The sequence below is a fragment of the Cygnus olor genome, chromosome 5 (genome assembly GCF_009769625.2).
Source record: "Cygnus olor isolate bCygOlo1 chromosome 5, bCygOlo1.pri.v2, whole genome shotgun sequence".
NCBI classification, from domain to species: Eukaryota; Metazoa; Chordata; class Aves; order Anseriformes; family Anatidae; genus Cygnus; species Cygnus olor.
In genome coordinates, this window is record NC_049173.1 from 64,135,554 (window position 1) to 64,151,055 (window position 15,502).

Below are 15,502 nucleotides of genomic sequence, written 5' to 3' on the forward strand. Positions count from 1 at the left end.
AGCAGCTTACTTGTGCGGTAATATCCCAGCCGTCTTCCAAACAAACTATAACAGAAGAACCATTTTCCAGGAGCTCTGAGATGATCACACTCAATTGCATTACCCTGTGAAGCTACAGAGTATTGCAAATCAATAACACACTCAAGAGAAATGTCTAGATATTTTCAATAAATAGAATCCCTTTGTATTTAACATTAAAAATGTATTACAAAATCTACATATATCAGAGAAATTAACTGATGTAACAGATTAGAAAACTAAAAAACTTAACAATCTCAGAGGATTTTCATTTGAACTACAACAAAACTAAGCAAATATTTGAAGATAACTTAAACTATTAAAACCAATAAGCACTGTAATAAAACAGTTGTCATAAAAAGTGGAATGGGAATGACACAGTTGACAGATTTATTGTAGAGAAATTCCACTCTGGGCTTAACACTAAATCTTTTCCTGTGAAAAGTTAAGGTTGCATAAAATCACTAAGTACTTTGATGAGAGAATCCATATTTACAAGATAATAGTTCTAATGTGCAATCTTATGGAATTTGAAAATTAATGAACTGAATATTAAAAAAAAATCTATTATCTGAAATAGTTTAGATAGATTAAACAGGTTTTTTTTTTGCTTTTGGGCAGACTGGCTAAGAGGACACACTAATTATTTGCATTCTAAAATTTGTTTTGCAGTGATACTAAAAATTTCTGAGGGTCAATACATTTCTTTGGGACAAAGTTTATTGACTTGAATGAGATTTATTCAAATACTATCGCTTATAAGCAAGTTAAAGAATTTAGGTGACTTTGAGCATTTTTACCTTATGAAGAGAGTTCTCTTCTTTACTATTAAAATGAAAAACTGCAGTGTTCCTACCATTTCTGTCATACTGAGATGGCATTCTTGGTAAATAATGTAACAGACTATATGTAAGCAAATTTTTTTTTAACCACTGAATGAAATTGCTCTTTGCAGAGCACCAAATACAACCCAACCCATAGTAACAGTAGGAAATACGAAAGCCTGAAGAAAGGGAGAAAGCAATATAGGAAAACAAATAAGCAAAGGATGGCAAGAGACATCTAAGACCACCTATGTATGGGAAAAAAGTAAATTCAGAAAGTTCGGAAAGCACAAGAAACAGACTCAGGGAAGGCAAAATTAAACTGGAGAAAATAAGAGAAAAAAGATAAATCAAACAAAAGTTAAACCCTAGAAAATTCATCCTTGTTTAAGGCTGATTTTTGCCTCATAAAAAAAAGAAGAAAAAACAATCTTATGAATATTACCATGAAAACTATGACAGAAAACACTTAACTGCTCTGAACATTCACACAGTCATTACTTAGAAAATAAAAGTAACTAATTTTCCTGCTACTTTCAATAGGAAAAGGTTGAAAAGCGTCTCATTTTTAAAATCAAACAGTTCATTCATTGTTCTATGCTTTCATAGGCAGAATAGAAGAAAGACTGTTTTTTGCTGTCCTTAATGAAAGAAACTGATATACAATCTGGTTATACAGATTCAGCATAAAGAAATGCAAAATACTATTTGTATTGTTAGTATTCAGAACATACTTTGAATTTCTTCATCTGCATTCAAAACCTTATAAAGAACTACTTAATCTACACAGCGTTAAAATCAATACTATACAACTACTGTTACACAGGAGTGGAAAATTTAATACGATAAAAACAAATTTCCAAGATGACAGATCTATGTCCTTTCACAGGATCAGCAGGAAATGTGACAAATCAGTCCATAAATCAAATTTATCACATAAGTCATTTACCACATGATCTGCAGCATGGAAATGTCTTGGTAATGAATCAGAGGTAGTATATGACACTGTGATCTAGTCCTGAGCAAAGAGTGATACTGTTACTTTTCCTCTCAAATATTCCTGAGAGTAACACAATGGGATAACCTCTCCTTGATCTCTGTGCTGCTATAGGAACATGTTTATTTCATCAAAATGACATTCATTCTCCTTATCTACATCTATTAACTTGCTCAACTGTTCCATGATTGGAATTGTTCACATGGTGGGCGCATCAAGTCTTTAATGTCTCCTGATTTCTCCCTCTCTGAACAAAGTGGTTATCAGACATATCAATGGCCAGCTCCTGTGTTCTGTAAGAAATCATCACACCTAAAAGAGAAAACTTAAGCAATTCCTTGCATTGTAGCACATTCCAGCCAGTATGCTTTCCGATGCACGATTTCTGAAGTGACTATGTTATTCATACGTATTTTCTCCTTGAGAAATCAGTGTCTATTCTGATCAGAGTCTATTCTGTTTTCTACGATTATTTACAATTGAGGAGAATTTGCGCAACAGAAGATTCCAAATAAAATATACAACTGTTAAAAAACACTCGCTGTAATTAAAATATTTTTAGATTTGCAAAGAGCTAACTTTCCCTTCTTAATTTGAATCTTGGGAGATGAATGGTTGGAAAGCTGCCTGGCAGAGAAGGACCTGGGAGTATTGGTTGATAGCCGGCTGAATATGAGCCAGCAGTGTGCTCAGATGGCCAAGAAGGCCAACAGCATCCTGGCTTGCATAAGAAACAGTGTGGCCAGCAGGGCTAGGGAAGTGATTGTCCCCCTGTACTCGGCTCTGGTGAGGCCGCACCTCGAGTACTGTGTTCAGTTTTGGGCCCCTCCCTACAAGAAGGACATGGAGGTGCTCGAGAGAGTCCAGAGAAGGGCAACGAAGCTGGTGAGGGATCTGGAGAACAAGTTTTATGAGGAGCAGCTGGCTGAGGGAGCTGGGATTGTTGAGCCTGGAGAAGAGGAGGCTCAGGGGCGACCTTATCGCACTCTACAGGTACCTTAAAGGAGGCTGTAGTGAGGTGGGGGTCGGTCTGTTCTCCCACGTGCCTGGTGACAGGACGAGGGGGAATGGGCTAAAGTTGTGCCAGGGGAGGTTTAGGTTGGATATTAGGAAGAACTTCTTTACCGAAAGGGCTGTTAGGCATTGGAATGGGCTGCCCAGGGAAGTGGTTGAGTCACCATCCCTGGAGGTCTTCAAAAGACGTTTAGATGTAGAGCTTAGTGATCTGGTTTAGTGGAGGACTTGTTAGTGTTAGGTCAGAGGTTGGACTAGGTGATCTTGGAGGTCTCTTCCAACCTAGACGATTCTGTGATTCTGTGATTTCCTTCATTTAGTTAATCTTTATGTAAGGAAATATGGGATAGGGAAGTAAAGGAACAGATTTAAAGACAACGGATACTAATAGATGAATGAGCACACAACCCCCTCTCTCCTTCAAACACTTCTCCTTATTCTACAACAGATAACAGATGCTAGCTTATTTGCTAAATATTTGTGCATGTGGAAATTCAGGGTAGGAACACACATGAAGGGTAGACTATCAGTTTTAAAATCAAAAGGCTTATTTATTGTTCTGTACTTTTTTCTGATTTTTGTAATGTATAAAATAAGAAAAAAACATTTAAAACCAAGACCATAAGTTGATAATATGCAATAAAAATGGTAATCTCTACTTACATACTTGTTCCATGTAACAATACGTGTTCCATGTAACCAGTAAATTATGCTATAAAAACTGCCTCCCACATCTGTAAATGTTATGATTGTATTAAAACAATAATGCCTATGTAATGACAGAATTGATAGCATGCAAAGTAATTACAAAGAACAAAGAGGAACAACAGCTGGTTAGAATACAATAGGTCTCTGTCAGAAGAGCCTGAAATTTATTTTGTGTAAGCAGTATTGCACAAAGATTATTAGAAGTACCTGTCATATAAATTACCTGTGGGAACCACTCTGACTCCCCAAGTGCTTTTAGGAATGTTGCCTCAGAATCTGTAGGAATAGTGCTGGGAACACAAGCTCTCATCAGCTTTTTAAAGCTTGCCTTTGTCTGTCGGATGTCACTGAATTCAACAGGAACAAATTCACAATTCAAAGCAAAATCAAGTTTGAAGCCCTGTGTGTGAAGGACAACAGCAGATATAATTTTAAAGGGAAGCATATTTTTCAGTGAAAATCTTATCAAATATCATAGTCTTGTCTGCTTTATTACTAAATACTTCAATTCTTAATTCAAATTATTTTTAAATATCTGCCCAGTATAATGACAATCCTTACAACACTTGTAAAAAGTACCATAAAAAAGTATCCATCTACTACTCATAACAAAACTGTATTCATGAGAGTTATACCACTACCACTATAACACAGTTGAGTTGAATAAATCTGTTGAGCTATTTATACACAAGAGAACATGCTTCCTTTAGGACTTTTAGGCAAATTAACAATTAATAAATATAGCCAACAATTCCAAGTTAGCAGGATGCTAACAAAAGCTAGAGAAATACTAAACAATCAAAATCAACAAGCTTTCCTTATACAAAATCAAAGTTGAATTGATTTTGTAGTCCAGATATAGATCAATGAGAGCAGGCTCAAAACAATCATTTCATTGCTATGTAGTATTATTATTATGATTGCTGTATTGCCAATACAACCAATGTCTAATGAAGAAACCAAAAGGAAAATAAATTTAAAATCAGTTATAAAAGATAAATTAAAAATGATAAGAACTGATATATTTTATATATATATATATATAAAATATGACTGAGTAAAAGTAAGATATAGAAGAACACTTGAAACTACAAAAGAAAAGTTAAAATTGAAACAGATTGCAAAGAGTTTTAGCATTTTGATTCGTCATTCTAATACAGCATGATTCTTTCGTCTCCAGAAATAATGTAAATTCATTCATAAAGAATTGAAAACGGATGTTTTTACTTACTACAAATAACTGCTGTTGTAAACTATATATTTCACAAAATGCACTGTATTTTACATATGTTCATATTTGGAAAAACAAAAACAAAAGATTTTTCAGTCTTTGCAGAGATTTAAAAAATCTGTAAACATTTTCTAAAAAGTGAAGACTTAATAAAGAGGATACATGTTTCTTAAACAACTGCGTCTAAAATATTAAAATTTATCCCAAAAGGTGTATAAAACTGTAGATATCATGGACCTCTTCATGTAATCAAATCAGAATGAACAGACTTCCGAGTTAGTGTTATCCACATCAATTTGACTTCATAAGATTCTAAGTGCTACCCCTAATTGCTTTTCCTGTCTAATAAAATTCCATTTGCTTCATAATGTATTTCAGCACACCAGGAAAAATAAAACTGCAAATAAGCCTGTTTTATATTTCCCAAACTAGACATCACTGTGAGATGACAACTCAGCTGAACATTAGGTGACGAGTCAGCTGAATCAGAGTAGTAATAAGCATTTAGGTGTATTTAAGCATGGCTCTGACAGGAAGACCATACATATACAGAACTTCAGCAGTCTCCTTGGAATAGCTCTGAACAGCCTCTGAAAGGGGCAGCTGCCAGGATCTTTATCCCAGCAGCTACACTTGGCACAGCCGAACTCTGCGGCTCTTTCTCCCTGCAAAGCCAATGTTGTTGAAACAGCGAAGACATGGTAACTTCAAAATACAAAGGCTTTGCTAGATGTTTTGTTGCCACACAATACATTTCATTTCCTTCCTAGTCATGTCTTTTCCAATTTAAACATCCTCATGCTGTAGAAAAGCTAATCCAATCCTCTAATCATGTTACCCATTTTTGTACCCCTCATCTCTACCTAACAAATCAGTACTTGACCAGAAGTGACAAACAGGGCTCTAGTTACATAGTTTGTGCTTGTGTCTAGCTGTTCTTTAAAACAATTCAATAAGCTTTTATTTATGTTAACTTTGTTTTATTATATAACCAGAGTGTGATTTCTAACCCCCATCACATTATGCTGCATTCATTGTTATTCTATGTATAGCAATACAGGGCATAGCAAAACAGAACAAAATGGAGAGCATGCCTGTGTAGCAAATATTACCTAAAATGCCCATGAGAATTTACACCTTTAGGAGAGCTATCCACTTGACTTATCTAGATTATTATTTTTGTTTTGTAAAAACATTAGGGCTATTAAACTCAGGCCAAATAAAAACTATATTAACCTAAAAATAAAATGACATTACCCGTAACTGAGATTTTTCTCCAAATATATAGAGGGCTGCTTGACGTCTCAAAAGCTGACTTTGCAAAAAAGTGCTGCTACTGTAGGAAGTGGTATTGTCTTTGCCTGCAAGTCTTGCACCAACATCAATGAATGGAGTCTGAGCGTTGATAAATCGGTTGCTTGAACGAAGACTTGCCCATACACCTTCATAAAGATGAAAAATATTTTAAAAACCTCGTAGTGTGAGGCACTAGAGATGATAACTATTCATGCATATGCTACAATGTAATTTAGAAAGTACAGTGTTTAAACGTGTCACTTGCATTCCTCATAGAACACAATTAACAACGTGCTGCAAATAAATCATTTCATAACAAAAATTGTCAAAATCATTCTACTGTACTGTCTTTTAATCTAAGATTCTAATCAAACAATGTTTTCTACTGTAGAGAAAATGGTTGCTATGAAATCAGTTACACAATGATAAAAGAAATCACAATTTGCAAGTAACTAACATCCATTTAAGTACATGGAAATGAAATTACTGGTGTTCCTTTCAGAAGTACAGACAAAAAAGTCAACTATTTCCTTTTCAAAGGCATATTATTTTGGAAGTCTAACCAATAAGAATATTATGCAATAATTACTTCCCTCAAAAATGGAAATACTATCACTTGAAATTCCCCATTTATCTAGAATTCTTGTGTTCCCTTCACCCTACACTATTTAATAATGCACCCCATATCCTATTATAACAAAAATGTATATACAAGGATCAATTCAAATACTACATTTCAGGATAAAGTATTCCATATTTGCTCTCCAACTACAGTGATTAAAATGCAGAATGTCATGGATTTTAGTTTCTAACTGTTCATGTTTACTGGGCAACTAAAAATGGAAATGAATTTAAGGAAGTTATTTTCTAATCACATTTTTCACATCTATGTTCTAGCAGATGTGAGTATAGTAAAGCTGTGCGAGTAGACAGAAGGATCCTTAGAAGATCACAGTTCTAGTTTTAATCTGGCACTAAGATCACTAATACTCTGGCATGGTACAGAAATCCCAAAGCTAGCAACAACATGAGCTTGAACCTAAGTAAGGAACAGTGAGTGCAGTGTAACATGGAACCACAGCCTTGCATCTGAAAGCAGCACATCTGTATTTGAATGGCATTGTACTAATCTAATAAACTCTGCCTCTCAACATTTTAGTTTGCATATTGTAGCTAATGCAGCTACATTATTGTCCATCCAAAAGATGTGAGCAAACAAATAGGATTAACTGAGGATGGTTGGCTAGAAACCTATGAATTGGTTAACAGTTCCAAACAGTTCCAACCTCAAAGAAAGACAGTTTTATAAAATATCTCACAGTATTTCTAGTGTAAACTTTTGTTCCACATCTGAACTGCTACAGACGATACAATGAAGATTTTAGAACACAAAGAGAAACCACAGAAAGCGTTTAATAAAAGAAATAAGTTCTTGTTCATTTGGTATGAAAAAATGCTAGTTCCAACACAGACAACTCTTCTCTCAAGATGATGCATACAAAAATATCATATCACTCACACTTTATAACATATAGAAATGCAGGGCATCATTAGAGCCTGTAGCACACCAAAAGCATAAAAACTGTTTATAAATACATGCAGGTGAACATGTTTACCACTGATGGATATCAGTGACTAAAAGACAACTGTATTTCTTTTCTAACTTTGCCTAGTATCTTATTTTTTTGGTAGCAGTATCTAACTTTCATTATTTGTGATGTATTGTATTATTACAAGTTTATAAATTGGCAAATACCAATTTTTCCCTGTTCACTAACATTACCAGTAATTTTGTAAAGAAAGTTCATCGACTGGGTAACAGTATTTCTTAATTATTCTACTAAGGCAGTAGGAGTACTAAATGTTTTTTTTTTTCTGCAGAATTATTTTTTTTGCGGTTTAAAGTTTTGGCACAGAAAACTTTTTCTGAAAGAACTTAAAAATTCGACATGTCACTCTGCATTAGGTCATAATATTAAAGTATAACGTGGTGAAGTGTGTGGCTTATCAGTGTCACTGCATCATACACTCAATGGTCAAATAAACCCAAACCCAAATCATAACAAAACCACAACAGTGAATCCCAAAATCCCAAATTTTGTTAATGCAGAGTCAAGGCTTTCTGACAGCATTACTTTAGCATATATTAAAATATAGTAGTAGTTATGGAGATGGCAGATCAGAATGTGCTTTCAGGACACAGAATACAGTACCTTGATGGACTCTTCCCTTAGTTGCTGATTTGGAATTTGAATGAGTGAAACATTTATCTCTGTACCCAAGCACTGGTAGATAACAGTAAAGACAGAAGGAGGAGGAATGGAATGCACATTGCAGCAAGAGACATTGCAGGAGAGAAGAAAAGCGTTACTTATTAATTTCCAAAGATTAAGTATATACAGAATTTTTTTATACTACATGATTTATCAGACAGCAAAAATCTTAGTCATCACAAGACGAAACATCAATCAAGCCAGAAAACCAGTATTAAGTGGGAAGGAAGTATCCTTTTATCAAAAAACAGTAATTTTCATTATCATTTCATTAGTTTTAAATGAATGCAGCTATCATTGGTTTTTTTTCCTATTGTTATAAAATGTTGTAAAGGAAACTTAATGATTAAATCATTCTGTTGAATATTTTATTGAAGGCTTCTCTCCAGCTGAAAATTACCTTAATTAAAAATCCCAAATCTTAGTGCATTTTTGTAAAACTGTTTTAGTCTATTTTAAGTAGGTAATTTAATGGACCTCAAAATCAAATCAGAATGTAAGACATGATTAGTTCTATACACATACAGAAATTTCTAAGGATTAAGTACAACCATATGATTTAGAAAATTTGCAATATCTATCAGACAAAGAAATTTCCCTCCCTTGTATAAGTACTCATTTTTGGTTGGAGTCTTATATGCTTATCAGAGTGTATGTTCTTGGCTGCAAAGCCACATCTACACAAGCAACTTCTTTTCATTAAAACGTTCTATTAAAACATGTTCTTGCTAATGAATCTTGATTTTCAAATCAATGTGTGAGCTGAGTCTGTATTTATTCATTATAAGTATCTTAGTATTTTCCAGCAGTAGCAAATCATACTGAGAAAAGGATTTTATTCTATTAAAATTTTATTCTATTAAATTACACAACAAAACTAGGTAAGAATTGCTGTTCTTTATAATTACACTGTACTTATAAAGTAATATAAGAAGAAAAGATATGCATTTTTTAGTGAACTTATGAAAGATATCAACCAAATTACTGCCAAAAAAAGGGTCCAAGAATGAAAATATATTATGAAATATAAGTATTTGGCAAATATTTCTGATCAGAAAAAACTGTGTTTTAGGCAAATACTTTACTACAATGTTCCAGATAAACTAAAAAAAATACAGTACTTAGTGTGGACACAAATATCAATGAGTATTCAGAACAAGGATGATTTTTAAAATTGGAACTACTATTCAAGCACTGCCACGTATCTTTTAATTTTACATGTACGCATATTAAAAAAAAAACAGTGTCTGGCACAAAAGAATGGAAAATGTCATTTTCAGTTGGTGCATCCAAGCTGAATCTGTATTTTGAGCCCTCTATGTGTGACAATAAAAATAAGGAAGGAAAGAGTGATCCAGAATTAAACGTACAAAAATACTGCTATTATATTTTGTACAGCGTAGTGCAAAATCCAGTTATTAAATGGATGTTGCAGATGCTTGCTATGACAAAGTAACTAACTAACCACACAGCCTTTATTTTGTTTTTGTGTGTGTTTTTTGTTTTTGTTTTTTGAATTACTCTAAGGAATGTGAAGAGAAATCACTTTAGACTGCCTGCATAAAATAAGTTTCCTTTTGTAGCTGACCAAAAAATCTGCATTTTTGGTCCTGCATACTGTATTGTGACACTACTTCACATGTACGATATAACTAGCTTGCAAAAGTAGTAAAAATCCTTGTGATAATAAACAATGTGAATCCATTTATCTGAGAACAGCAATTTAAGCAATCTATATAATCTGTGTATTTTAGAGTTTCTTCTAAAAGAATTCTGTTATCTCACCTAAAAAGACCCTAGAGTTTACTTCTTTACATTAAGATAATCCCTTTCTCTTTTCTCTCTTACCCTGTCAACTTCTCACCTTCACTAGGGCTCCCTTCGTACTTGTCAAACATTCTTATTTTTCAGCAAAGTCCTGATGTATCCTGCTGAGCTGTGAATAGACTGCAGATACTGGTCTGTAGTTACACCCTTCAAATACATAGAGTAGGTGTGGCATCAATCCAGGAAGATACAAGATAATTTCTCTGGCCTTTTCCTGATTAACGCTGAAATTTAGCCAAGAGACAATATCCAACAAGAAAACGTGATGTCTGTGACTCTTACACTACCTTGAGACTCCTTTTTCCTTCACTGAGTAGCTCACTCTATCACACTTCAAAAGACAACTTCCATGTAGTCATACAGCAAGCTTTTCCCTTTCTTATCTGGAGTATCTTCATGGCTCCTCAGCAAAACTTTGCTGTTGGCACTTCTATCCCAACATGAGGAGGTAGAATACAACAAAATGTCTGCTGTCAGCTACCCAGTATTTTCACTGTTTCAGTACTAAGACAAGCTGTGCACAGCCATTAGTTCATTTAACAATTCCAGACACTCTTGCTCTCTTCAGTTCCCAGTAATTTTACCTACCCAATTAAAATCTCTGTATTTTTTTTCATCTTCATGTACTACAATAGTTTAAGACAGTGAATAGAGAACATCAACAGAACTTTTAGATATAAACTATGCATATACTATGATTAATGAAAGTGAAAAGAATTGTCCATTCTGGGATGATCCCCATAAACTGTCCTTCCTCTCTTTCTTTCTGCTATAATCCTCATATAACTTCTCTATATAGTTGTGTGTATTTTCCTTCCTTTGCTTCCTCCTTTGCCCCTGCTTTCTTCTTTCCTTCGTTTTTCTAATCTCTTCCATCTCTTTTGGAAGTCTTTCTCTAGAAAATTGTTTTATTTTTCTCCATACAAAGCTACAGCTTTTCTATCACAAAATGATTTAGGTTGGAATAGACCTCAGCAGGTCAAAATAGGTCTAACTTTAATTTCAGATGAAGTTTTTTATGTCTTTTCTCATTTCTACCTTTGAAAATCTGAGTTGAACTTGCTGTAAGATTGGTATTTTGCTGCCGATAAAGCTGCACTGAGTCATAAGGGAAGAAAAGCAACTTTCAGATGCCTAAAAATATTTTTATTAGTAGCCTTCATGGATAAAAGGTAACTAAATCTAAAATTCTCCATTTCGAGAAACATTTTTACCCTTATTCTAACAAACATATAATGTATTTAAGTAATTCAACACATTAGTTTAAGCACAGAAAAAATCTTCATAATTTCATCAGACCAGAAGAGTAAAAGTAACTGGAATTCACTTCACAGAATGAGTTTCTTGTAGAAATGACACTGATAATCCCTTGTAACTAAGAATAACTATTCCCAAAGAAGGCACTGTATCTCCCTACTCTTACAGCCTGGCCACATAACACCTTCCTTTACCTAGAGTAAAATTATTCATATTGATTATTTGTATCTAGATGAAGCATCAGCTAATCTTCAGACAAATGCCAGACTAATACAAATTACAAAACTGGGGACTGTAAAGTGCATTCAATCCTAATGTAAAATGTGCATTTTTAGGTCATACATGTCAGGTACATTACAAATATGGATGTATCACAAAGTATTTAGAAACATATTTCCTAACTGAGTGCTTAGTTTTCCATTTATTTCAAACACGAAATTAGCTTTATTTCAATGGTAAGGAGAAAACAAACAGAAATTAGATACTAAGAGTATGTTATGGACTGAGGCTAATTGGTAATCTTGATTTTGTTGTTTCAGAATGTAATGAATTTGTAAGCAGTGTAATTATTTTTATTTCAATGACATTTTGTTATCATTTATTATTTCAAATAACACAGGTACTTAGACTTTGATCTAGTCTTACTAACCTCCTCGAGCAAAGCTATTGGATAGATTTACATCCAAATGTCCTGGCACTACCTGCTTAAAAACAGTAGACATTCTTGAAGCCCTCCTTTCAGTGCCTAAAGTCAGCCAAAAAAAGAACAGAAGATTAAAAGAAAACTACACTTACTCAGACTAACACTTAACATAAGTGATGAAAATACCTTTTTTCACACTTAATGCAGCTAATTCTTGCCAATTTTGTACTTCTGCTGTATTTTTTTAAGACAGATGTATACATTGGCAACAAAATGTTGATGTTAGATACAGTTAAGCAATCAACGTATGTTACAATAAATGAAGTAAAGCATGCACACTTTGGAAATAATGTTATTTTACAAGAAAAGCCACTGTTTACTAGAAAAGTCACTGACCCTATTAGGCCAATTTCCACCAAATGAATAAGGCAAGACAGACAATTTCAAGTCACATACTCTCTAAGACATTGAGAATACCTTCGCCTATCAGTTTCATCATGTAGTAATTGAGATAAAACACAGATTTGTTTCTTCACGGTTCCACATTTACCTAACTTAAATAATGTCTTTTGAAAGAGTTTTCACTGCAAGTAAGCTCTACATGGAAATAGCATTAAAATCCTATTGTGAGTATGTAACACATAAAAATGCCTAAATGACTTCCACTACTTTTGTAGCTAAATAGTGCATCTGTTCATGTGAAGTCTGGCCTTCCAATCTCACATTTTCTCACTGTATGAAACAGAGTAGCATTCACAGTCTCTTCAGGTTGGCATTCTCTTATTCTATATATAGTTTTCAGTATGCCTACTTTGTTACAGAAGACCTTAAAGTGTATCTATGTTTTTGATTCTGTTATATAATTGTTGCATTTGATATTTAAAAAAAACACCAACAACTTGGCATCTTGATATTCTGGAGGACTTCATATTATTAGCTCAGAATTGTTAAAATTACTAATGCCTCTAGATTGGCCCATCATACCGCAGTGAATTTCATTAAAAACCATGAACCATAGGCTGAGAATCACTTACCATCAGACTAAGAACACTGAAAAACATTTTAAAAAGTTTAAAAACATCCTTTATGTACAAAGACACACTCATTAAAACTAAGAGTGAATAAAACGATCTGGAAAGTGAAACAATAGAGGAAACAACAGAATTCAAATTGAACTAACACCAAATCCAAGAAAATTCGCTTTTCAACTTAGCCATAGAAAAGGCCTATACCAAACAATTTTACCTGGAGATAGAGCAATTGTTGGTCTAACAGTGAGAGTATTACTGCCATTCATTTTGCAGTGGACGGATATCACATTAAGTAAGGCTTGTAGGTATTTTTCTTGTTCTATACTGCTTGAAGATTCTAAAGAAGCAGGAGCTAGAAAGAGTTGCAGGAAGAATGGACAACATTAACATATATTTATAAATACACAGAATAACAAAAGAAAAAACCTAACCATATAAAAAAGATCACTGACAATTTCATGGTTTGTCTGTCCTATGTTGAAAAAGTCATTTCTTAGATGACAAAGAATGCCCAGATGTTCATCACCTGGCTGCAAGCAGCACCAGCAATATTCTCTTGCATTCCACTCCACAAAGCTAAGCTTTGTGCTAAAGCTAAGCTAAGAGTCTTTTATCCAGTGGTAACCATTCAAAACATTGACAATTCACAAGTGGTCAATGCAAACAGAATGGAGATGATGTAGTTTTCCCCTCACTCTCAGAAGTGAAAGTAACATTTATAAGTTTGTGATATTTGTCAGCAAATGTCAGCCTCAAAATAATAATAATAAAAAAGCGTAGAGAACAGATAGAATAGTTTTTCAACAGAAGTAAGATAAAACCATACTCAGTCGGCTCTTTCTCAATACAGTAAGGGAAGGTGTCTTAACACGTAAGCAGAGGTTCCTTGAGATATGCTGCCCATTCACTGAAAGTATACATTTATTAAAAGACACCAGTGTTTATGCCATCTGTTTATGCAGTTAGAGAAATCACTGGACACAACCCTCAAATCTTTCAGGCACCCTACCCCAAGATTCTGATGTTTTTAGTGAAATAGAAAGAGAAAAGAGGATGGACAGTGTATGCACACCTGCATAACACATGTAGAGGAACCTCCAGCTATGAAAAGCAACATTCCTGTTCCCCAGTGACAGCCTACCCACTCCTTCACCAGTAGGTAACTTCAGGAAGCATCTTCCCACCTACTTAGGTAAACTCTAAGGGTGGGGTGGAGGATGGAAGGGTGGGGGGAGAAGCTGCACTGTTCTAAGAACCGTAATTCATTTTCTGGAAACCTCTGAATAATCCTTGACACACGTGGCGTTTCAGATGACTCCTCTATGTATCTCAGAAATTGAATCACTCTCCAGATGTCACTGGTGTTGCTTGAGTTACTTGGGAACACTGAGGAGGACCATTTCAGAGAGAGAGAAGTGGCTGCAAAAGACTGGATAAAAGCAAAGCTAGAGAAGACACAGACACAGTTTAAAAACAGGGTGTAAAAAACAGAAAAAGCACAATGAGAAAGCATGATGTTCTGAGAAATTACTGCAATGAAGTTGAACAGACATCCACTTAGGACTTCAAGAAGTTAAGAATCAACAACACAAAATCAATGCAAAAACAAAAGCAAGTTTTAAATGTGCATTAGGAAACTAGGTGATCATTGGAGGAAACTACCTTAACAAGAAAAAACATCCATTTGTGTCCGGCTGCAAGGACTTAGAAGGAAGGGAAGGAGATGAATTAGGTCTTGGGCTATACTATGACTATGAAGACAAAAAACTGTCCAGACTCAAGGGGTCAGATTTTCTTCAAATGCCAATTGATTATTTTTTTTCTGAATTCTAGCTTACTACAGCCACATCTAGACTTGCTATAGGACAAAAATATAACTTGATCACAAGAGCCAGAATTTGGAATCTGTGATGAAAGAGGGAGTCAAAGAACCTGAGCGAGCACATTTCGACAATCCACAACTACTGTAACTTACAAATAGTTTTCTCTGTGATGCTCCAATCAGATGCTACGCTGGAAACTAACAGTTATCTGATTAGTTAGAAGTGGCTTAAGAAGTTTCAAGATAGATTCAAGCAGTATCTAAATTAATAGTAAAATTAGGAAGTGATTAGAAAATGTACATGCAGGAAGCATCATGCTGCTGCAGTCTGGGAAAGTGGAAGAAGTTTGAAGAGAAACATTTTCTCTTCAACTTTTAAGCAGAATGTGCACATCCTGAAATTTACTTTAATGATTTCTAGGACTTCAAGCCCTTGAAGCAATGCCACAGAAAGTCATTTTAGTTCTTAACAACTTAGTTAAATGAAATGAAATGTCTAAATGAAAGGATAACGTCCTTATCACTTCCACTTGGAAAGTTTTATTTTATGAAGATCACTGT

General features: G+C 34.3%; 1 protein-coding gene across 1 annotated transcript in view; it reads right to left on the minus strand.

Annotated features, from left to right (window-relative positions):
- Positions 1 to 15,502, minus strand: part of SBF2 (SET binding factor 2) — a 257,710-nt gene that overhangs the window by 27,051 nt on the left and 215,157 nt on the right. The window contains 6 exon segments of the mRNA XM_040559185.1: positions 11 to 112; positions 3,785 to 3,961; positions 6,050 to 6,234; positions 8,302 to 8,373; positions 12,095 to 12,190; positions 13,334 to 13,471. Of these exon segments, the coding sequence (XP_040415119.1) occupies positions 11 to 112; positions 3,785 to 3,961; positions 6,050 to 6,234; positions 8,302 to 8,373; positions 12,095 to 12,190; positions 13,334 to 13,471 (770 nt within the window).